Here is a 25,739-nt window from a genome sequence, read left to right on the forward strand (position 1 = left end):
CTCGCCATGATGGACTATGCTTATCAACCTAATTACAAATGGCACATGGAGTGGCAGCTCAAAATTCCTCAACCCTGCAGCTTCCATGGATGAATAGCCACTGCAGCCTGTTAACTTACCAAACACTGTAAAGTGCATAATTGGCATTGCTGTAACACATATCTCATTCTCCCAATTATCTGATCACTAGACTGTCTATTTCTTATCCTGTAAACAGCCAGAGAAAATGTAAATCTGCTCTTTGAGGCAGAGCAAGGGGCATGTTTTTTAAGAAATAATGTTGATGTCTGAGTATGTGAATATGCTGAATCTACACTGACTATAGTAACACTTTTAGTTTTTTGGTTACTCATGATACACAACCCATCAGTGAAAAATGTTCAGATCCGCATATTAAATGTGGAAAGATGCCCAGTATACTGTATACTATTACACCTATTTTAGACCGAGCTAGCTTAGTGTTACTGACCTTTCTTATAACAGCAGTGTTCTTGAAACAGAGAATCCTTGTGTTTGTGTTTTTCGGTTTGGGCTCCTTTGATACCAATATACCCACTAACCAATAAGCCAAATCCCCATTCCCACTATGGTCTATGCATGATGCCATTTTAATGGCCTCTGGAATGAAAGCCATTCCCACCCAAGGAACTATGGGAAATAATTAATAATCCTCTGTTATTATGAGCATTGTACAACAACCTCACTTGACTGGAAGAAAACATTTGGCCACCATAGTCTTCTTTCTGTTTTGCCATATTAGCATGAAAAATATATATATTATATACATATTGTGCACTTAGAGTTGTGCATGTAATGTATCAAACAGGTGCAGCAGCCTGGATGCACAGTTTGACCATTATCTGGAAATATTACACATCATAAGGTAGTATTGCACCAACAATGGGAGGAGAAAAGTTTATTCTGTTGGATTAACTAACCATTCTGTAATATCCATTTAAATATACCTTTCAGTAATATAAAAGTCGCAAAATAGAGCAAATGTATTATACATGGGAGGAGAGTCTAAATTAACCTATCCGCCACTAAAATCTCAATGAAGGCACACAAAGAAATTTTGAAGCTGCACTGAACACAGAAATATAGTAAAACATCAATTGAACAAAAGCATTTTCATGAAGAAAGAAAGAACAGTAATGAATGATTCAAAGCACAATCATGTTGTAGTTTTTCAGCTCACTAAACATGAGCTGCTAATGCACTTTGGCAATTGCATTCTTCTTTTATGAGACATTTTTAGTGTACATTACGGTGCAGTTACCTTGGAATTGTGGTGAATTATTGTCCTTTTTTCACATCTGCGAGTGCAAATCTGTGCTTCTGCTGGATCGTTTGCTCGACTGGGTCACTTGTCTCTACTACTCCACTACTGGATGCTGTGCTTATATTTATTTTTTATAAGATACAAAGTTGTTTTTTATAGGTCTCATTTTTCATTTTTAAATGACTCCTAGTGCCTTAAATTAGAAAGTTAACGTATTTGAATCTTTTGGTTCTGACAAGAATTTCTAGCCACACAATCACTACATTTTGATTTCTCTCCTGAAAATGCTGACCTTTTGAACTCTCCTTCTCTCAAAGAATAGGCAGTCCCAGTCGTTGATTGCATAATGAGCGGTTCACTTTGTAAAGCTGGTGCTAATTGCATTCAGATTGTAAATGCACATTTTATAAACGCTGTAGCGCAAATTTTTATGGATTTAACCCTCACCGCACCAATCCATCTATTATGCGAGCCACTTAAGCTTACTACATTGTCACTAACGGCCATGCTGCGGGCCACATAGGACACATGCACACACACACACTTATCATGCTTTTTGTTTTTCTGCCAGCCATCCCTTGTGCCATGCTCGAATATAAATGTTTCTAAACACTGTCTCACTCTCTCCTTCCCTGCCAATTTTAACCTGCCATTCCTTTGTGCTCACTCTAAAACACACACCCATGCACACAGTTTTTGGAAGGTGGAGTGTATCAGTGAGAGACAGAGGGTTATGCTTCACGCAGCTCTGAGCAGAACAGTCCTGGTTGAGAGTTCACTGAATCAGGTAGGTATAACTGATCTGACCTGGCACCAAGTGGGCAGGCCAAGCATATCGCCACAGGGTGACAGAGACAGACAAAAAGTCAGAGTGATGAGGTTTTGATGAAGTTGTTGTTTTGAAATAAGATGAAATGAGATGCCATACCTTAAAGATGCATTCCTTAAATGCTCTCTGCTATCACCGAATGGATATTCAAGCTGACATTTTAGTGTTTTGGTTATTTTTTCAACCAGAGATGTGGACTTGATCAATGACATAAGCTATTGCAGTCTTAGAGAAGACTTTTAGCCTCTGTCACATTGTGCTCATTCTCTGTCTTTTTGGCTTCTATTGATGGATCAAAGCCTCAAATTTAAGGAAACCCAGTTTAAACAACAGGAGCATCACTGTGTTGTTGCAAAATAACCACATTAACTATAACTTGGCAGTTTCACATTGTATGTGTTGCAAAAACCACCAAATGCGGAACACAGCGGCATTGAGGAAAAAAATCACACAGCTGTTAAATCTTGAGGGAGTAATATGTTTTCTCTCACCTTCTCTCACCAACAGCGACTCTGTTTACATGCACCCTATCCCACTACATTTGACAATATTCTAAATTCGATGCAAATCATGTAAACAGAATATTCTGTTTGGATATTCAAAATGAGGCCTTATTCCAAATGGAGCATTTTCTGATTTAGACATCTGGGATACACCGGTAATATTCAGGTTTTAGGAACATTCTTTAGACAGCGCATTGGAAATCTGCACACACAGCTTCAACAAAGTGTTGATTGCCTCACATTTTTAGTTAAATTGCTGTAATTCTTGCACTTACCTATGACTAAATCGAATTGTATTCCAGCTTGATTCAGGTCAAATAGCAAAGCAACGCCATACATTTTTTGTTTGTTATTATGGCCTACTCTGAACCTCTTGGACAACAATGTTATTTACAGAATCTGGTCTGTGCTCATTTATCATGCACCATTACGACTGGCTCTGGTGTTGATAAGTCTTAAGAAAAGCATCCGACTAATAATAATAATTCACCTCACCTGTCCGATCTACAATCCGCTTCACTCGAGCATTTTGTACACAGTGTGCTGTGTGCTGCTTGTCCACATGCTTGACCTTTTACTTGGCATTGGTCATGGTTGTAATGATTAATCATTGTCTCCTAGTCTTCATTTTAATGTCCCTTCTACCTATTATCTGTTTCTCTTCTCTTCAACCTTAACTAAAATTATGTGTATTCATCTTCCCCTCTACCCAATGTCTCTTTCCAAAAACTGCATCAATAAACACAAGAGGAGTCCAACCAGGGGGGCCGTCCTGTCACCACAGACCTCCCATAAACCAGCCAGAGGCTCCATGGATTACCAATGACACAGAGAATCAGTCATCCTGAGCAGCCCTTTAATTACTGGGATAAATAATAGATGAACTTATACAGCAGACCCACAAGGGTTTATTGAGCTGGCCGGCCTAACTGAATGTTAGACTGAGTAGGCTCCTTGGTTACATCATTGGACAAACCGAAAAAAGTGTTGGCCAACGTTACAAACAACAAACTGACTGCAAGGACTTGATTAGGAGAGTGGGAACTGCTGCCAAACGATTTCAGGATTTATTTTGAAAGAGGAGGGAGGAGACAGACTGAGAGATTGGTTTCCACTGGATTTATTTCATGTAAATTATAATCTGTCAAATTGTCAATTGTCACACTTGTGCAAAGCGGCTTTTGACATTCGGAAATGTTGTCGGGACCAAATGCTGGTTGTAAAATATCCATCCAAGACAACAACTCATAAAGCACCCATTGATGGATGTAGTAGTCGGAGCATTTGAATGCTGCCAAATGTGTTTCTTAGTTTTTGTCTTCAGACAGCATGAAATATGGCCAACGTTAGCTAACGCCAAACCACAATTACCGCTTGTCCAGCATTGATTATTGTTTCAACTTTTCTGGTTTTGCTGTGTGTTCTGACGAAGCTACACTTTTTTTAAGTCTACACTTTGGAAATATTTTTGTTTTTGCAGCATTTTAGAAGTTAGTTTATATGTCACTTGACAGATGTAAATTTAGAGGGAAGCAGGGAAGAAAAGGTACATGTGTGTGTGAGTGCGCCTGTGGCTTGGTGTCTGTCTTTATGTGTGGTTTCTTCATCCAAAACATCTCATTATGCGCTTGGTCTGTGCTCACATTGGCACAGGGCACCAGATCTGTTGACAAAAATTGTTTGGTGAGGGTTCCAAGACATGAAAAATGAATCTGGACCAAAAAATTTAGATTAACGGCTCAAGCAAAGAGCTGGCAAGCCCGGGGGTGGTGGTGGGTAGTTGGAGAGTAGTTGGGGAAGGCAGGGTATGGGAGGGTTGAAAGCCAGAGTGAAAGTGCATGGAGTGAATGAGCTGCATGAGGAGAGATTGTGTTTTTAATGAAGCGTCTTCCAAGAAGCAGAGAGCAAAAAATTGCTAATTACATCTGAAATTTTCCCCGCTCAAATGTAAGCCCACAGACTAATATGGAAAACAGCAAAATTGGAAGAAAGCTATAAAGAAAGGTGAAATAAGTGTGAGAAAGATGAATAGCTAGAGACTATAATAACAAGGTAGCTAACCCCCAGGCACAGTGAGTGAGAATACGCATATACTCTATATACATTTACAAATAGAGAGAGTTGGGGAAAGCAACTCATCATTCTCCAGGAACTCAGCTGAAAAACAGCTCATTTTCAAGACCAGCAACAGGGTTAAGATGAGAGATTCCAATTGAATAGATAGCTGTCCTCAGTGAAAGCCTTCATTATCATCTAATTTAGAATACATGTATTTTAGCAATGAAAACATTTTGTAGTATCTTTTCCTGAGGGGATTTTATTCCTCTAAAAATGTGATAACCCCTTCTTCCCTCTTTCCTATTTTCCAAGAAAAAATTCATACGCTCTGAAAAGTAGGCACCTTGTCATAGCGCTAAATGGTCATTTTAATTCCCACCAAGGTATTGTGTGAATTGAAATTGCATGGGCTCACACCCTGGGGGCGAGATCATTGTTATTCACTCCACCAACATCCGCTATTTCATGCCGCAAGGCTGTGGGAGACCTGCGCACAAAGTCACTGCAAAACATGTGACTTCATACTGAATTTACAGTAATCCAGAATGCAAAACACAACTAAATACACACTGTATGTATACACAAAACTATATATATGATTTGGATACTGTAAATGAAAAGGTTGGACACAGTCAGGAAATCGTTTGTCATTTATTCTGAGGAGCAGCGGGAGATTTAACGAGAGCTAATCAAGTAGTCAGGAAATCATTTTTTCTAATATGAATTTACGTACGCTGTGTATGTCAGAGCACAGTCCACAGTCAGAAATACACATTGTAGTTTTCATCAAGGCATCAGTCTGATCTGGTTGGTGTTTTCACTTCTTTTGTTGTCACTAAGCTCCTGACTGCAGATCATTAAAGCAGTGACACACTTCATCACTGCTGCATTTTTATTTATTTTTTTTAGAAAAGTATGTTGGTTATCCTACATTCTTCCCCTAATTTGAGAAGTGAGCTTCAGACTTTGTGACTATGTATCTGACAGTTGCTGGGCTGTGATGTGTTAACAGACTGTGGGAACCTCCAAGACTTGAAGGTGGCCTGTTCAACAGAGGCTTTTGAATACAAAATGCAACCGCTTCGCCCCTTTTATGCAATGATGCAATATATAGTAGTTCTGTTCTGTAGTCCTGTGACTGTGACAAACAAACTTTTGTGTTTACATTCAGTGTTACTCCATAAAATGCATTGTGTGTATCTTGAAGTCTAACAAATGTGTTGAATGTGTTCCCTGTCTCAAGAAACAATTCCAAGGCCAAATCTTTTTTTATTTAAGTAAATCAAATACAGTATTGTTCACATCTATGTTGAACGGCTTGCAGTCTTCTTTGTGTCTGTCTTTAATGGCATATTGCTGGATATCTCGCTGCTGTCTGCAGATTAGAGGAATAATGCGAAACCATTGACAGAACTGTGTACAACATCACTCACATGCACCTGCACATGCCTGTGGTTCCTTGTGCGTGTGCATGAGACAAACAAAACAGGAAAGAATAGAAAACACAGTTACATAGTGCTACTAGAGGGCACAAACTCCAGAATGAACCTTTAAAGTTTTCTTTTTATATTTTTTTTAACAAAAAAAGTAACTCATCTACCCTGTCAGCGATAATCACGTCATATAGTGAGTCATACACGTGTTTACTTCACAATTTTTGTTTTAGAGTCCAGGCACTGGCAAGTGGTACTGTAGGAACAGCCATCTGTAATGCCAATTACTGAGGCCTTTTCTATGCTGCAGAACATCTGTTAATTTGTGTCCTATACCTCTTTGCGAAGCCCACTAGGGACCTGCTGTCATGCAATTCCAGGTGTACAGGACAACACGCATATGTAGCTGCTTGCTAATTAGCGAATGGCTATTTGACCGGTTTTTAAACTCTTTCTCTGTGACCCCATGAAAAAGAGGAGCAACTTCAATGAGTTTTTTAAGCAGTCTTTAGAAATAGAATTGCTTTACTTTGCCAGGTTTGAAAACTGTGGGAAGAATTCAGCGTGGCTAAGTTTTACTGATATGGTACAAGGCAATTGAACAAGACAAGAATGGTCATGTACTGTCGTACAGATAGTTCATATTTAACCTGTGTGACAGTATAAGGGTGTCAGTTTTCTGATGCAACAGAAAATAAATATTTCTGCTGTCAAAGGTTTGTAGACAGCATTATTTTTTGTAGGCTGCCAAGACAACAGTAATCCCAACAGTAATCAATACTGAGTACTAAATACATATTGCCTTCTGCCAGCAGAATCAGCAACAGCAGTTTATCCCTGCATCTCCTCCTGCAGAATAAACCCTTTCCTAGGCTGATGGAGATCAGCAGACAAAAATAACCAAGATGGACTATATTGAGTTTATAAATATTACAGAAGAAATGAGGTCACTGCAGGAGGCTTTTACAGCGGCAAACACAATTTAGTCAAAGTCCACCTCTCAATCTGCTCCAGATGGACTTTGTCAAACTGAAAGATGAATGTGAGGGAAAAAATGGAAAACATGAAGCACAGGCCTAGACTGCTCCCAGCCACACCAGAGACCAAAGGCGTGCACAGACGGAGACTCTCACACTCACTGGCAGTTTGGAGAGTCGGACTGCATCTCCATGCAGCTGTTGGCACTTTTGACAGCCTCCACTGTGTTCATGAGTTGAGTCCAGAAAAAGCCCCCAAGTCCCCGAACTTGAGAATTCAGTGTTGTTGAGGACAGACTTGACAGCACCATAGCAAAACTCCACACACAATGGTTTCATAGTCATTAAATACAGATTTTTGAGTAGTCTGCTCAGCAGCCTGGCAAAGAACACAGTGTTCTACTCTGGCTGACTTACTGACCCCATTGTTACAACACACAAAGGGTGAGAATTTAGCAGACTTGCTTAAGAAGTCCAACCAGATTTCATTTATTCTTATCAAATGGTTTTCAGAAATATGCGTTGACTAAGGCTTTTGTGCCAAGTAACTTCCTGAATGGCTAGTGTGGCAGATACAACCATTTGTTAAAGGTGTTTGGGCCTGGCTGCTCTCCGTGTTATCATGCCACATTCTGGATGCCAAAATTGAGTTTTGTGGCTGCAATGGCTGTGATTTTATGCCAACTGATCTTAGGATGTCATGAATTTCACCCTGAATGTATTAGGCTCTATTTGTATCCAACTCCCTTTAGCTCCAGAGATGTGGCAGCGATGTAAAGCCCTTTGAACGAGCCGGCCAAACTCTGTCAATCCATGGCTCTGCTCCCAAATGGTGGCAGGCGGCTGACACATCTCAAGGTTCCTTTTTTCCCCACACATCCTTGTTATTTACCTAGCTGGAAATGTCACTAAGAAGACTTTGGTAGGCAGCCATTTTCCTTTGCTCTCACCTCCTGTCATCTTTCTCTCTTCCCTTTTTTCATCTTACCATCTCTCTTTCCCAGCTTCCCTCACTGCCCCTACCTTTTCTCCTCTCTTATCGTACCATCATGCGTAAAACTATCTGTCGCATGCTCTCTGGGGAATAGGCTGACATTTGCACTTGGATATTGTAGTCATTTGCTTCCCCTAAAGTGCCTAAACAGACAGAACCCTACTTTGCACTTGAGACATGGGCAAATATCAGCAACTACAATCTCAAACTGTCCTGAGTATATAACAATGAGGTCTGCATTCATGTATGTGTTCCACCTGTTTTTCCCACACACCAGGTGGTGGTCACATGTGACAAGCAGCAATCATGCACTATATGAGGTATTTTCCACATGTAAACATGCCCTATGTGTGTGCATTTGTGGAGGTGTGCATGTGGGTCTTCATTTCATTACTTAAATAACACTCATTAGTTTTCTTTACTTTTCCTTAGTGTACAAAATGTGTTCTGCAGAAGATTGCATTGTGATCTACAGTATTAGTGAATATTGATTGGTTTGATCCTCGATCTCTTTCAGAGATTAATTATTACAAGGATAAACTCTGAGGCTGCCTTTTCTCACACACATGCAGCATATCTGTATGGGAAACTCTGTACTGCTAGGTATCTCAAAGCAATGAATCAGTTAGGTGTATTAGTATTATTGGTGAAGGTGCATTAAAATGGTAAAACAGACTATGTCTGATTTATTGCCAGTAATTTCAAGGCTGTAGCCTGAACAAAATTCCCTACTCAGCTTTAAAAGTAGTATTTTTTGACGGAAGAGGACTGAAGCGATATCAAGCTGCACAGAGCAGATTGAGCCAGGCAGAAAGTCTGACACAGGAACGGAAGAGAGCATCTGGTTATATTTCATAATAAAACACCCTGTGCAGACTCACATTTAGTACACACTTACAAAAAGACAAACAGGGAAAATGTGTTAATTTTATTCGAACACTGTTGCCACATATTGAAGGAATGCAGCCTGTCGTATGAAGTAGAGTACCAGAGAGTACACAAAATAGGTCATATATGCCAGTATGTTTATGTAGTAACAGTAAGTAAAAGTAACCAACCGTTCCCTTTCACTGCTTGAAACTGCCTTGGTTCTTTGTTGCTCTTCCACCATCCTGACCAGACCAACATTATTATTTGTAAAGATTAAAAATGAAGAATTCAGGAAGTATTGTGTGAATCTAACCATATTTAAAATACAATTGATATTTCAACTTTAAGTATCACAAAAAGCACAACAATACATACATACATCTTACCTTATCACTTAGTATTTGTTGACAACTAAAGTAAGTGAAACTATATCATGATAACAAGACACAGCTTTCTGGATTTCCCATTCATTTGAGAATTACCTGTCTACAGCCATTTTTGCTTTTGTGTGTGTGCATCACTGTAGCTTAACACTGTACAGAAGATTGTCCACTTCAGACAAGTGATTATCATTAATCTTTAAAGTGTTTCAGGTTTGACAAAGGAACTTGAAAAACTGTTTGCAGCAACTGCAATGATGGACTCTACAGTGTACCATACGGTAGACTTTGTATAGAAGTCTCATAATCTTCCTTTATTTGCCTTCCAAATTGTTGTCACCTCAGTTTTGTTTGCTCGTTTCTTCTGTGAAAGCTATGCATGAGGTCTCCATAGAAAAACTGAATAAGTGAAACAGGATAGTGGAATTGACTCTGTGTGACTCCATCTGTACATTGTTACACAGTACAGTGCAGCACTAAAGCAGTACACTGCTGAGGTTTCCGAGCAACTCAGTTTAATTGTGGGAAAATGAGTTCCTGGCCTCATCTTTCAGTAAATGTAACAAATTCCAATTATAACGGCCTTTTGTACATCAAAGGCTAAAGCTACAATCCAGCTTTTTATTTAATATATTTAGATTTGAAGACTTAGTTTTGGATGTTCTTATATGAAAATGAAACATTTTATGATCGTTGCATTTGAATTTGAATTTAGCCAAAACCAAATAAAGCTTGACAGGCTGAAATTCTACATATTGTTATGCATACTGTACATCATGGTGTGGAAGTATTGTAGCTCTATTTGTCAGTAGTCCACACATGAATCCGAGGAGCATGCTAAACATTGAACTAGGAGTCAGATTGATTGCAGTGTAATGTGCAGTACAGAAGCCAGCAGACATATCATTTTAATATATATTATACTATACAATGCAATAGGCAAGGGATCACATTATATGTGTTATTATTACGAAGCCAGAACAGGAGGAGAGTGAAGAATCAGCACAGCCTGTAATAACAGCATGTAGAGGAATAAGCTTCACAGACAGAGGAGCAAAGAGGATAAGATGTTGGCAGCTAAACTGAATTCATTAAACTATCGAACATGTCTGCAGATTTTTCAGATCAGCTTTGTCAATGGATGCTGCACAGAGTACTTAATGCACATGCACTGTGGCAAAATCAATGCAAGCTGCATGAGGGCAAAATATATTTAAATCTAATCAGTCGTTTTGTAAACAAATCCAGTAATATGGTAACACTGCCTCAGGGGGGATTGCCATTATCACAATTAGAGACTGTTAAACCTCAGTTTCAAGAGGTTTATACAATAATAGCTGGGTATATTCAGGTTTCCAATTTCACAGGCAAAAAATATTTTTCACTCAAGCATGTTTGCACACATAATCCAGCCAGTGATATTTTTTTTTTCAAAAGCATTTATATCTTGTAAGGGAGCATGAGCCAGTTGATTGCAGGGATAATTTTTTATTAACCGATCACTAAAGTTCTTTCACGTACCGCTTTTTCCCCCATCAGAGAGTTAAGAGGCCTCTGAGGAAATAACTGGAGGCACTGAAGAAATGCACTATATTTTTCTTCATACCTCCATTCCTTTAAAATCCACTCTCTCCATTAACTCCCCTCTCCCATTCCTTCATTCCCTCCCAGCCCATATTATGTGCAGTTCTATGTTTTTGTCTGGGTGTGTGTGACCGACAAAGCATGTTCATGTGCAGCTGGAAGAAGTTACTGAGAAACCTATAGAGACAATCTTGAGACTGAAGGTGCAGAAAACACTTTGAGTATTAACCAAAGATTTCTCCCAATTTCATGACCAGATGCTGCTGCATGAGAGGTGCACCTATGGCTGGCTTGCAGAAGAAGATTATCAGGAACTTGTGACTAGGTGTGCTGGTGTGAGTCACATCCTGTGACATCTGCTCATCTGAGTCTTTTAAAAGCACTGAACTGCCTTGCAAGTCACACAAACAGTTTCATAGTAAAAAAGAGAGCCAGACTTCCTTTTCTCAAACACTGTGCATTTTTTTAAATTTAATTTTCTTTTTATTTTAGGGTTGCAACTAAAAGTTATTTTTATTGTCGATTAAAGTGCTGATTTTTTTTCGCAGTTAATTGTTCAGTCTAAAAATTCATTATAATTCCCCAGACTCCAAAATAACATCTTCAAATTGATTCTTTTGTCCAACCAACAGCCCAAAAACTCTTCATTTACTATCATAAATGACAAAGAAAAGCAGCAAATCTTTGAATTTAAGAAGCTAGAATCAGCAAAGGTTTGACATTTTGCTTGAAAAAGGAGGTTATTAATCAATGTTCAAAATAGTTGGCAACTAATTTTCTTTCTTTAATCAGCTCATTATTGTAACTTCTTGTAAACGTTATTATTTTGTATTTATGTTTCTTGAATTTTGTAATGCAGATGTCCTTCCCTGCTAGGAGCTGTTTTAAGGTGTGAATATAACCTGTTATACAGCAACTTGCAACAACATTAAAACCACTGACAGGTGAAGTGAATAATATTGATCTTCTTGTTACGATGGCACCTCTCAAGGGGTGGGATACATTAGGCAGGATGAACAGTCAATTCTTGAAGTTGATGTGCTAGAAGCAGGGAAAATGAGTGAGCGTAAGGATCTGAGCGACTTTGACAAGGGCCAAATTGTGATCCTTAAACAGCTTGGTCAGGGCATCTTCAAAATGCAGGACTTGTGTAGTGTTAATGGTATGCAGTGGTAAGTATGTACCAAAACTGGTTCAATGCAGGACAGCAGGCTCATTGGTGCCCAAGTGTCATTAATGCGCATCAGGAGCAGATGCTAGCTCGCCTGGTCTGATCCGACAGAGTTACTGTAGCAGAAATTGCTGAAAAAGTGGATTCAGGTTATGATATTAAGGTGTCAGTACACACAGTGCATTGTAGCTTGCTGTGTATAGGGCTGCATAGCTATATACCAGTCAGAATACCCATGCTGACCCTACCAAAAGCGCCTACAATGGACACGTGAGCATCAGAACTGGACTGTGAAACTATGGAAGAGGGTGGCTTGGTCTGTTGAATCACCTTTTATTTTATATCATGTGGATGGCTAGGTGTGTGTGTGTCATTGGAGAAGAGATGAGACCAGGAGGTAATATGGGAAGAAGGCAAGCTGGTCGAGGCAGTGTGATGCTCTGGGCAATGTTCTGCTGGGAATCCTTGACCCCTGGCATTCATGTCCATTTTAATTTGGCACATGCCACCTCCCTAAACATTGTTGCTGACTTTTCATGGCAACAGTATTCCCTGATGTCAATCACCTCTTTCAGCAGGATAATGTGCCCTGTCATACAGCAAGAATTCTTCAGGAATGGTTTGAGGAACATGACGAGGAACAATGTTGACTTGGTGTTGACTTGGCCTATAAATTCTGCAGATCATATTTGATTGAGCATCTATGGCATGCTGTTTTGGGAGCACAAGGGGGACCTAACCAATACTAGGCAGGTGGTTTTAATGTTGTGCCCGAATATACACACATAATCTATGACACAGTCAAAGTGGGTGCAAGAAAGCATAGCCTAACCCCATTTCTTTGGATATTCCCCTCTAGTGTACAATATATCACTGCTTATGTCTGTAGTGGTGAGCCAGCTACCAAATATTTGCTGGTGGATTTTACTTCTACGTCAGTCCAAAGTCAATGTTCCAGAGACCTCATTTCTTTTTCTGGGTGTTTATAAAGGAGAATATGTGTGTGCGTCTGCCGAAATCGGCAGTCAAGTTATATATGTACCTCTCTCATATGCCAGGAGGGGGATGCAGACCATTTCCCCTTCCATACAGAAACACACACACACTCATACATTTAAAGGCTTTGATCATCTTTTTGTGACACAAAGTAATATGTCTAATGAGCCAACAGCCCAAGAAGGGAACATGGCTTTGACTTTCAACCTCAGTGTACTACAGACACACAGATACTGTACACACACATGCACAGAAGCACAAACAATTCTTTCTTCTAAATCTTACACACACGCACACTTATACGGTGGGGCATGACAGAGAGCTATTGACTGCCTCTACCTGGCTTGACAGACCATTCACAATTTCTCTCTGCGTGACACATAATGTACTAAAAGAGTGTGTTTGTGTGTATGAGTGAGTGAAAGGGAATTGAAATAGAGGAGGGAAAACTACTTAATGACTGTGTGCGTGTATGTCAAGAATATGTATTTATGTATTTGTCTGAGTTGATTTTTGCTACCTTTTCCCTGCCTTTATAGCTTTTATAGGAGAGCTTTTGAGGGTAAAAGGAGTTGCAAGTTGATATTGAGGTCAGTTTGGATTGGGCACATTACTGCACTACTACTCTTTCTATTTTCCTTGCTCACACCAAGTCACTGGGTTCAGAGTTCATCCAGCTAGAAAGGTGGAAATGTGTATCTGGACTCAGTCTGCATGATTGCATTCAAGGTTATGTGCTGTGGAAAAGGTCAGCAAAAGCTGTTGTATTAAAATGTTCATTCTTTTGGAAAGGAATGAATGACTCACGCATATAACCATCTTAAACTCATAATGTACAAATATCTGATATTCAAGCATAAGATTGAGATCATCTATGAATGTACTACAGGAGTTGTAGAAGAAAACAGGATAGCACAGACAGTGTTATACAGAAAAAAAGCATTTGGTGTGCAGCAGTGCTAGTTTTACCTTGATAATAAAACCAGAGTCACAACGCACAGTGAATAGTATATACCCCAAAATGTCCCAAACATCAGTGAAAAGATATTTATTTACACCAGTTACCTGCTGTTCTCTTTCTTAAACTCTATTCATATTAATTCCTGAATAGATCCCTATTTCAAATGGAATTTCACTTGTTCAGGAATTCAAGAAGTGACAATATGCAAGTCAAAACAAGGCACATTTATTTGTATTGCACCTTTCAACAACAAGGCAATTCAAAGTGCTTTACATAAGACATAAAAACATTCAGACAAGATATAAAAGAAACGCAAAGCAATGGAAAAGACAATAAAAAAGACAAACATAAAAAGGTTTTAAGGTAAAATAGAAGATTGAAATAGAAAAGAGACATACGCGCAGCTACAGTGCAGTGCAACAGATTGATTAATAGTCGCAAATTTAACTGGTTTGAAAGAACTGAGAGTCGGAGCAGAATTTTCTGGAGGTTATAGTATAAACTTAATACTGCTTCTCCGTGTTTAGCTTTGACTCTGGGGACAGTGTGCAGACCTGTCCCAGACGATCTTAGAGGTCTGACAGGTTCAGCAGATCAGACCATTCAGTGCTTTATAAACCAACAGTAGAACAAAGAACAAAGAACAAACAGGAGGCCAGTGTAAAGATCTGAGGATTGTTGTGATGTGACTCATTTTACTCATTTTAGTGAGAACTCCAGAAGCACTGTTCTGAATCAGCTGCATCTGTCTTATCGACTTTAAATGGGAGGCCTGTAAATTTAGCGTGACATTTAAGATAAATACATGGACAATATTTATAAATCCTGCTGAGACATAATTCCTTTCATTCTTCATATATTCTAAAGGTGATAGTAGGCTAATTTTGTAATTCTTCTTTGAATGTTAAAATGTAGGTCTGAGTTCTGGACTGCACCAATTGGTACACCAATCTGGCCTGGTTTGTGTTCTTTAATGTTAGCAATTGACACTGAGCTCTGACTTTCAATCATTCTCCTTTGGATCCAATCATTTCAGTTTTGTCTTTGTTTAACCAGAGAAAATGTTGGCGCCTACAACCATTGTTTTGTTTGATGCACTTATTCAGTGTTTGTGTGAGATTGTGCTAGTCACCTGTGTGCTGTCTGCCTAATTATGGCAGCATAATTAAGGTAGAATAAGACAGATCAGACCCTTCATTGCAAAATCTGATTGTGCTGAGCCTGATCTGATGGGACTAGAGCAATTCAGGGTTTAACTTAATTCACTTTATCTTTCCTCTTTTCCTAATCATTTATGCGTCTGCATCTAGTCAAGGCCAGGTTGCTTGTTATCGTTGATATTTTGCAGTGCACTCTTACCAGTGAACTCTGCAATGTTTCAAATGCCCCTGTGGTTCAAGTCTGACTGACCTGACTTGGTTCTTGACCCGCAAACAGCTTTCCTCAACCTCCAGCTATGCCCGTGTTTCCTCTCCTGTGAGCACATCTCTTTTAGACAATGCACTGAGTGAAACCATGCGAGAAGTACAAGACAGATTTTTCAGCTGAGAGTACTTGAATTGAGTTAAGGAGTTCTTATCCTAGAAGTAATTTATTTAACATTTAATTAACAGAGTTGTAATTTAGAATTGCTGGGAACTCCTTCATGAACATATTCTCTAATTAATGTAAAAGTATACTAATGTTCACCATTTTCTCTCTTTCTTCCCTCCTCACTTCTCCTTTTTTTCCAACTGTCCCATTTTCTCCCTCTCCTACTCTCTCTTTTTCCTTCTCCTGTTCTGTCTCTCCTGTTTCTCTCTCCCTGGGTCTTCATATTCTTCCTCCCTCCGCAGAGAAGTGTGATGAGGCTCTAGCCTCCCCTTTGGCCCACACAGCCTTCACCAGCTCATCCGTCTTCTCCAATGGATATGCACCTGGATATGCCAAGCTCAACAGGAGAGGAGGTAAACACACACATGCACAAACATAGACAGAAAAGGATGTGATGCACATGCACTCTCATGTACATTCATCCTTATAACTGATTTTAAAGATGACACACTGAGAGGTAAATGTCCAAGCCTTCATAGAGCAGCATGCTTCCATCTCTCTCTATGCCATCTTACTTCTCTATATTTCTCCCTCCCCTCTTTCCTCCCTCCCTCAGCTCCAGTCATTATCTCAGTGACTCAGACTGGGGCTCATTTCCACATCAGTCCACAGCAGTGAGAGATAGGACCAGACAATTACACCCCTCTCTGTTTATACAATTAATAATTCATACTTTTCCATCTAATATAGTCGCACTACAGCTGAGGCAACAGAGCTCAGAGCTGGCAAATAAAGCCAAGGTAATCTGGTGTGTTTAATCACAAGCAGTAGAATTATTGCTGAAAAGGGACAGGAGTGCCCCGCCTTTAACAATGACACCTACCAACAAGAAAAAAAGAAGAAAGAGAAGAAAGAAAGAAACGAAGACCAACTTGTCAACGACAGCAATAATGGACGAGTGTAAATATACAGTACAGCAGGTGCATTCTTTCCTCACATGCTCCCTTTTAATAAATCTCCGCAAGGATGGAGCTCCTTGGGGAACATGTAATGGTTAAGCATAGAAATCCAGTACCTTGGGGATTGTTGTTGTGCAGAAATGTTAGTGACACACAGACACAGTGTGAAATGCATTTCGTCTTTTAGTCTATCATCTTATTTTTCCTCCATGAAGGACTAGTTGCTCAGAATAAGCATGTCTGCATATGGCAGATCAATCAACCAGTGTGTTATTCATTAAAAAATGTTTGATCTTAGTTTGGACTAAAAATGTGAAATGTTGTGACCCAAAGGCAGATTTACCCAATTCTAAGAAAGAATTACAAGATTCATTACCCAGACTCAATGATTTTTTAAGGTGGCTAACCTCCAAAATCTAAAAGCACTATGGTTAAAAACCTTTGGCCTGAATATGTCCATAGACATTTTCTCTTTCTGAACTTTTCAGCAGTGGATAATCTTACTACCAAAAAAAGAACTACTCAGCTCTCTCTCTCTTTCGCTACCTGCCAGTTTTGACTTGTAATTAGGAGCCAGGCATGTCTAGCGAGACCTAGTTCTCACACATCTCCAATTTTCAGTGATCCAAAGGACATTCGATGACAGTCTGGGTCATAACTATGAAAAGCAACTAATTGACAAACTCTATTAGATGTTGACTTAATGGTAAGTCTCCCAAAATGGATACATACTGGGCCAAATGTCAAAGTAGCGAGGGAAATAAGGGAGAAGGATATAAAGTTTTAGCTCATCCTCTATGTCTTTGTGTCCTCTAGAGAATGACACTGTGCTGAGATGATGAGGTCATCACCTCGTTAGCATAGAGCATATGACAAGGGTGGAATATAAAATTAGAGGGGAAATGAAAAGGCAGAGAAGGGATGATTAGGTTACTTCCTAAGAAAACTTTTTCCACTAGGATTAGAAATTTTTCATTAAATCAGCTTTTCTATTCATAAGATCAAATCTCATTCTATCTGCCGTGAATGAAAATGCTGCCAAGAACGGAAATCAGCAATTTTATTTTCATGTCAGTTTCTAACATAGAATGTAGAAAAAGAAAACATTATAGAGCACAAATGCACACACATCATAAATAAGCATTCACATGCAAACAAACAAGCATAACAAATGTACATACTGCACATGTTTAGAATGTCAGTGAAACATTTGCAGACAAACAGCACACACTGAATGAGAAAACCAGTGAACAAACAATCAAGCTTGTATATGTCGATGTACACGTTCTCAAAAACTATAAGGCATGAAGAACAAGACCACACGTTCAATACCCATACATTCACAAGCATCTTAAAAATATTTGCGTTGATAAAAACAAAATTGTACATTTATTCATAAAAGCAATACGGCAGCAGCAGCATGGAACTGCTCACTTTCAACACACACATTCACAAGAACACAGGCTCGCAACCTCATGCCCACACAGATATACCATAAGGAGGAGTCCCTCCAAGCAGCTACATTTGGCAGCCAAATGTGCCATCAGTGGCATGAGTGTGCGCTGAGAAGCCAATCTTCTCCAATCTCCCACTGCTATGAAACAGGGGAGGCACAAAATCAATGGGACACACCACTCATATTAAGCTTGTGTTGTGCAAGCTGACAGCTATTAGAGTTTTAGGCCATAGGCATGTGTGTGTTAGAGTGTGTGTATCTGTATGTATATCCATCTCTGGTGCACGTTCCTGTGTGTGCGTGAAAGAGTGAGGTAAAATGATGCTATAACGATTTTCCAGCAGTCAGCTATCTGATGTATGCCAGAAAAGCATCAGGGCCCTGGTACCCTCCCTGTGTTTCCATCCAGTGTGCAATACTTTTTTTTCTGAGGATAGTAAAAAGGCATGATCCACCGTACTCCTTCTCTGATTGGCTTAGCCTGATATTCTTCCCCTAATCTTAGCCAATCTCACTCCTCATACCAAGTCATAACCAACGCAACCAATGGAGGCACCAAATTCTAGCCAATTGAAGGCCAAAAAGCCAAAAAGTATTCTCAATATCAAAAAAAGTTATACGCTGGTTGAAGGTGTTCTGGCCTTTTTTAAAAGAGAGTTTACTCTCATTGGGCATTGGAAACACCTTTTCTGAATAAGCTGTTATGTAGCGAATATCTATCTCACATGACAGATCAACTGTTTGCTTAGCCGCTTTGATTCACTCTAAACTGATTGATAGAAACAATCTAATTCACATTTCCCTGTTTGTACTGTTTTAGCGACATTTCAAAGGTTCACTTCAAATTTGCTTGACAATTAGATGGAAAGTCCACTACTGTGTTCTCCATCCATATATGTGAGTGTAAATATGAGCATGTGTATTTGATATGAGTTTGTTATATAAGAAAGTATGTTTATGTGCATGTTTGAATAAATGCCAGGAATAAGCCTGTGCTCAATGCTTGATTTAAGTTTTTGTTTGGAAGAGGGAGCTCACTAAATGCCCCAGGTCTGGGGCGCATTCTTTATCAACAGGCTCATCGTCATAATGCTAAATGTCTTTTTTATTTCTTTGCAAAACAACATTCGCCACAAGCTGTTACTGTATGCAACGTTATTTCTTAAATTAGATCATGGCATCTCATTTAAGACCAGCTCAAACTGATGTCAGTTGCTGTAGTCTATCATTACATTAGCAGTATGAGCTAGATGTTTATTCCCATTATTATTTTTGTAGTAGGATAAATCAGTTTCTGCCTCTGGGTTTTAAAGACCGAAGAAACTGAGAAAGATTCTGTATTTGTCTCTGTGCCTCTCTCCACTCAATCTCTCTTTGAGCCTCTCTACATCTGTTAATATCTCCTTCAAACCATCCGTCTCAGTCTCCCCTTTTTTACCCTCTCGTTTCCACCATTTCTTCTTTTTTCACCTCCACCTCCCTCTGTCCACTTGTTCCCTCTCGTTCATCTTCTCCCCTTCTCTCCATTTTCATTCAATCATTCCTCGACCCTTATTCTTCTCTCTCATGATGATGACTCTTCCTCTGCTCTCCCTCAAATCTACATTCTCCCACCCCCTCACTGTCTCTCCTTGCTGCTGGTTCTTGTATGAGACCCTGCACATCTCAAGAGTGTCAGACAGAGGGGAAGGTGAGCCCACTACCTTGCAGCCAAATGCCTTGGGTGTATTTGGAGAGAGAGAGAGGGAGGAAGACAGAAAGAGATGAGATGACAGTTAAAACAAAGTAAAAAAAGGATTTTTTTTTACTCATATGTCATGTCAAACTCTCAACCAAATAGGATCACTACTGTAGGCTTGTGGCTGGGGGACCTGCGAGACAGCTTAACAAAAAATAATGCTACAAAAGATAAGATATTTTACTTGTAGTCTCTTGTGTGTAAAAGCAATTTCATTGATGCAACCAAATTGTATCTCTAGACCTTATGTGTCTGGTAAACGCCCACATCTGTCAAACTCCAAGCCCCCAAAATTTGTGAGGGATTAGTTTCTTCCTTAGATTTTCTGACTTGGCATAGCTCCTCCTAAGCCACAGAGGATATTAGACAACTGTCGTCTTTGGCTGAGTAATACTTCCTATGACAAGTAAATTGACATTGGAATCTAAAATGTTGGAATGCCCCTTTAAGACCAGACCGTAAAAATAAGACAAATTCACTTTGACAACTCTGGCCCTAAAAATAAGGCTATATGCCAGAAAAGTTTGAAAGAATATTCTTTAACTTTTGACAAAACAGTGATGAGCTCCAAATGGTTTGTAGCAGTCACATAGCAACCACACGAGCCGTGATCTGCACCTCTTACAAGGCTGTGTTCAGTCCAGCCAGCTGAAGACAGATGCCCTGTGGATACAGGTTAAAGTACAAGAAGCGTGGAGAGGGTGATGGCAAAGGAGAGAGGAGGGGATTTAATGAAGTGGAAAGAGGAGACGAGAGGAATGGAAGACATGGAGAGAGTGAAAGAAAGGTTCTTGAAAGGGTGAGGACAGACAAAAAGAATAATGATGTGAAGATTAGTGAGAGACAGAAAAAAGGACAGTTCACCCCAAATCAAAAATGCATAATCGTACTCAGTTAATACAGTTACCTTTTTTTCTATTTATCCATCTAGATTGTCTTGGTGTGAGATGCCGAGTTTGGCAGTATTGGCCGTAGAGATGTCTGCCTTCTCTAGAATAAGATGAAACTAGATTTGACATTTGCCTTAAAGTGGCAAAAAATACTTTTGAAAAACTTTACACTAATGTCTCTTTCTAGTTATCATAAGATATCTCTGCAGCTGATATCACTCCAAAACTCAGCTGTTTGCAACAAAACAATCCAGATGGATGAATAGCACTACAGATAAGAGGACAATTATGAATTTTTGATTTGGTGATAAACTGTAAATGATAAATGGTAAGTTGTGTGTGGTTGAAATATTAGCCAAAATTGTGCAAATACTGAAAGTCGGCTTCAAATTTTACAGTGGGGTCTCAAGTCTTAATCATACAAAGAAAGGTATCAATCAAATGTTCATGCAGGTGCATCTTTTTACCTCTGGATCTACCATGGAAACTGATGTGAATGAGCTGTTTGACATAGCCTTCATTCACATAGAAAACTTGTCAAAAAATGATTTGGGCTTTGGGCACATAGGAGAACAATGAACACCTTCTATTTGTGAAGAAAGTCAGAGAGCATTTGGTGAACTGATGGTGTGTGCGTGGATATCCCTGAAGGCATGTGTGTATGCATGCACGTTGCCGCGCTGTGCAGACGTGGCCAAGCATGAGATTGGGCTTCTAATCACAATCACGTGGCCACTGATCTTTATATTCCATTTTCTTTTCTCCTCCTCTCTCTCTCAGCTTATCCCTCTTCCTCTGTGTTTCTCTGTACTCTGCTCTGCCTCGTTCCTCTCTACCCTCCGTCACATCCTTGTCTCCCCTTTCTCCCTCTCCATCTCATTTTCTCTCCATACACTTTCTATTTTCTACAGTAACGTTCTCAATCCCACACTCCATTTTCTCAGCCTGTCCCCTTTCTTTCTTCCCAGACCTCATTATCTATTTTTTTTCTTCTCTCACATTCTCACCCTGATACATACTTTTCAAAGTTTTTCTAAAGTTTTAAGAAGTTGCACTGTATTCCCTTCATATTCAGACGCGATATGTCACAGTGCTGCAGTACAATTGTGCTCTGACTTGCTGCACAATTAACCAGATTCTCCCTCCTTCTTCATGCATTGCATTTCACTCTCTGTCATCTGGCAAAGTTGTTTGATGTCTCTAGCCGTCGCAGTCATCCATCGATAATGGCGGTCCGCTACTAATTAAATTACTCTGTCTCCATCCACTCCCTTTGCTCCATGACAGAAAGATGAAGTACTAGCAGAGGGCTAACCAGCTGTTTTTTCTCTTCTCCCTTTTTCTGGCGACATAACATTTTAATTAATTAAAATGTTATACTTTCTGTTAATGTGGTTTTGTGTGGAAAAACAGCAACTTTGATAAACATGCTCCCACATGTTCTCTTGGGTGCTGGAGCAAACAAACGTAAAGGCAGACAAGGAAAGTGTTTAAACCAGCATGCACGGAAACAAAATTCTGTTTTGTGTGCGCTCCCACCCACACACACTCCCACACTGAGAGTAGGACAGAGGAGAGATGTTTTCTTGTTTGATGCTCGGCTTTGCCGATGTCACTTTTATTTGTGTGTCACGCCTGTCACCGGAAGCTCTCGTCCAAATTCTCACTATGCCTCCATTACCCACTCTCGGAACTTGGGTCTTTACTCATGTGTTTTATGAGTCTTGATCTCCTTTTTTGTACTCTCTGAGTCACTTACACTTGTTCGATCCCTCTTTTGTTCCTGTTCTGCTCGGAGTTGCTCACTTGCTCCTTGTGCTTTTCTCCACTGTTTACTCTTTTCTTCTCTTAGTCTGACTCATTTTCTACCATCAGTGCTGTAAAAGCCATTTACCCAGGCAGACAGTTGAATTAAACCACATATTTTTCCATTTCCCTGCTGGGCTGTAGAAGTTGAAACATTTTTTGTCATCATCACACACACATGCTGAGATGTTCAAACTTCAGTTCAGATTTTTACTGTCCACAGATTATAAGCACATACTGTACTTAATGCATGTTTTCATGTTCACTGGCCAAGAGCGATGGACAACCCTGTGACTTGTCCAATTAGGTGAGCTGTGATCATCGCTATCTCTACTAAGAACAACAGAGGAAGTCAACTTGACAGCCTGAACAGAGCAGAGAAGAGACGGGGGTGAGAATTGCTGAGACAGTGGAACAGTGTTTGATTCACGTTCAAAGCAACCATAGGGAGCTTTCATATCTTTGCTTGTGGTCTAGTCTAATGACATGTAGCTGAGGCTTCCTCAGACAGTTTGAATTGAGATGTGAGCGATGTGATACGAGAAATATATCCACATAGATTGCATTGGTTGACGGTTACAAAAGACAGCCGTTTTTGGCTATAGTTCCCAGCGGGCACTCCCACGTTTGATTTTCTCTCCATTATGTTCCCCTGCCTTTCTTTAGTCAGCACATTACTGTTGGTACATTTATCTATGCCCACCACATTCCCAAGATGACTTTTTGTGGCTTTAACTGTTTTCATTGTTGTGGTTTTTCATGAAAAATGGGCAATAACTAACTTTCTATTGGCACTTTGTTTGCAGTCTACAGATACTGCCTTTATGCCACTGAAAAAATAAGCAAGCGATAAAAACTGTTTCACCACCTGTGTGTGTGTGCGTGTGTGTGCGAGTGTGTGCGTGCATTTTTGTGTCTGTGTGTGCGCACATACAAATATGCACATATACATTTATCCTTATGCTTGTATGTAAGAATATTTATGGTCATAATCAGTACAAATATCGGTCTGATTCTGACTGTACTGCCACTGCTGCTACCACTGCTACAATACAGGGTTATCTGTGTCATCGCAGATAGCCTGAACCTTGTTTTGCAAGCGTGGAGAAAAACCAGGCATGTTTTTCGGCCTCCGTTGGCTTCTTTTATCTCAGAAGGAGCCTCTCTGTGTGAATTACATTTGGCCAGTGCACACCTGTGAAGGGCATCGCACAGAGACAGTTTCACCAGGGTAGCTTTCAGGTAGCAGATTAATCTGATTTCTAACATGCTGTTCTTTGGAAATGCCAGCATCAGCATTGCCACAGGAACTGGCCCCAATTTAAATGCATTATAAGGATATAATGTAGACATAGGGGATAAAGCTGTTCCTTACAGACAGATGTTAAGCCATTGCAGAATGGACTGATGAATTGCTAAGATATATCATCAATATCAGCGAATTTCCCTGGTGTGCTAAAATCTGATTGCATTTTTTTGTCTCTTTTTATGTTCATTAAAGGATGTTCGATCTGTCTGACTGGGGCTTTTATTAATTAATCTGTATGTTTTTTTATTTTTTTTTATTGATCCATTAATGTTCAGATGCCATTGTGCCTCTTCAACATGCTTTTGTTATTGATCAACAGTCCAAAACGTCCAAGTTTTTAATTTACAATTACGTACTGTATATGAAACAGGAGAGAGCACCACAACTTAACATTTAGAAAGCTGAAGCAGGGAATATTTATTTTTTTGGTTGACTAAAGACTGAAGAAATAATGCATATTAATGGATTAAATGACCAATCTTTCATCACAATTTGAATCTTTTTATTCATTTTTCACCCCACTTAATGCCTCAGTGTCAAAACACATACAAACACACACAAATGGATGCTCTAAGTGTATTTTATCCAGCAGTAGTTTCAGGACCTTTATCAGTTTTAGTGGAGCTAAATCTATGTGGCAGTGCTCCTCTACTCTTATCCTGTTTCCCTTTCAATGTTTTATTCTCTCTGTCTTTCTCTTGGATTGTACTTCTTCTCAATTCTTTGTCCTGAGCTCTATCTCCTGATCTTTTCCTCCGTGTTATCTTTCCTTTCTCCTTTTCTTCGTCTCTTTCCTCAGAGGTGGTTTCTTTGACCTTCTCTGCTCCCCTGTTCTCTCCCCTATCCTCCTCCTGCTCTTCCTCTCCTCCCCAAACATCTGTGCGTGTGACAGGTGAGAGAACAGCGACATTCCCCCGGCGTTCCACCCCTCCCCTTTCTCCTCCTATTTCTTTCCTCCTTTTTCTTTCGCTGATGTTGCCGCTCTCTTACTCTCTCTCATCTTCCACTCCCCCACCGCCAGCCTCCTCCTCCATCCCCACTCTATTCTGTCAACCTCTTTGCGCTTCTCCCCTTTCTCCCTCCGGCTCTCACCTTTCACTGCACCTCTGTTCTTTTTTTTTATATATATATCACTCTTCACCCCCCCTCCTAACCTCTGTCAAGCTGCCCCTCCTCCCCTCTCACCTCTCATCTGTTCTTCTTTTCAAGCCCTCTCCCTTCCTCTCCAATCTTTGACAGCATTTGCCAATCTCACTTCTCTGGTCCCTTCTTTTTCTTCCTTTATTCTTGTCCCTTGTTCCTCCCCTGACCTCTAACATCCAGCTCTTTAGCCACAGCTCTCTTCACTCATTGCTTTTTTTAGTCCGCCTTTCCCAAATGCTTGCCATCACTTGCACGATCTTTTGAACCTTTACGTCTCTGTGGACTTTGCAATCTATCTATCTTTCTCTTATTCCCATCTGTTACTTCTGGTAACCCTATAACCTTAACATGCCTTCTACTTTACCCATCCTCTTCAACCCCTCTTGCCTTACCATCACCCTGTCCTTTCATTCAACCCTCTAAGCCATGTCAGAAGAACCTCTTCAAAAAGGTGGCCTCCTCATTTACTTCAGTGACACTGCCGAGTCGGGCTCTGTCAAAGTGAGGCAGATGTGTCTGTCAAAAAAGTTGAGCGCAACTTTTGACGCAACACCATGCAACGTCATCCAGCGGTGTACTGCAATGGCGATATAAACTCATACAATTTTTCTAATTCTAATGTTTAGTTTTGGATTGTCAGGACAAAAGATCCAATGATTGTGCTACAAAACCCAGAGTTAGAGTTAGCAAAACATCTCTCGTGGTTTTATTGTGCATTTGATAAGGCGTCAAACTCATACAGTGTAGATGTACACAAGCTGAACTCAACTGGATCATTTTCTCACCATCACAATTCTCACCAATGTCTCCCATCAGCAACACATACTGTGATCCATAAATCCATACTGTAATCGTTTATTTACGAGG

The 25,739-nt window shown here is 39.9% G+C and overlaps 1 protein-coding gene across 1 annotated transcript in view; it reads left to right on the forward strand.

The window, feature by feature from the left end:
• The window catches only part of cntnap2a (contactin associated protein 2a), a 329,832-nt gene that overhangs the window by 122,027 nt on the left and 182,066 nt on the right, over nucleotides 1–25,739 (forward strand). The window contains exon 3 of the mRNA XM_073488060.1: nucleotides 15,874–15,984. Coding sequence (XP_073344161.1) covers nucleotides 15,874–15,984 — 111 coding nt within the window. The remainder of the gene's footprint in view (nucleotides 1–15,873; nucleotides 15,985–25,739) is intronic.

The sequence above is a fragment of the Pagrus major genome, chromosome 19 (genome assembly GCF_040436345.1).
Source record: "Pagrus major chromosome 19, Pma_NU_1.0".
NCBI classification, from domain to species: Eukaryota; Metazoa; Chordata; class Actinopteri; order Spariformes; family Sparidae; genus Pagrus; species Pagrus major.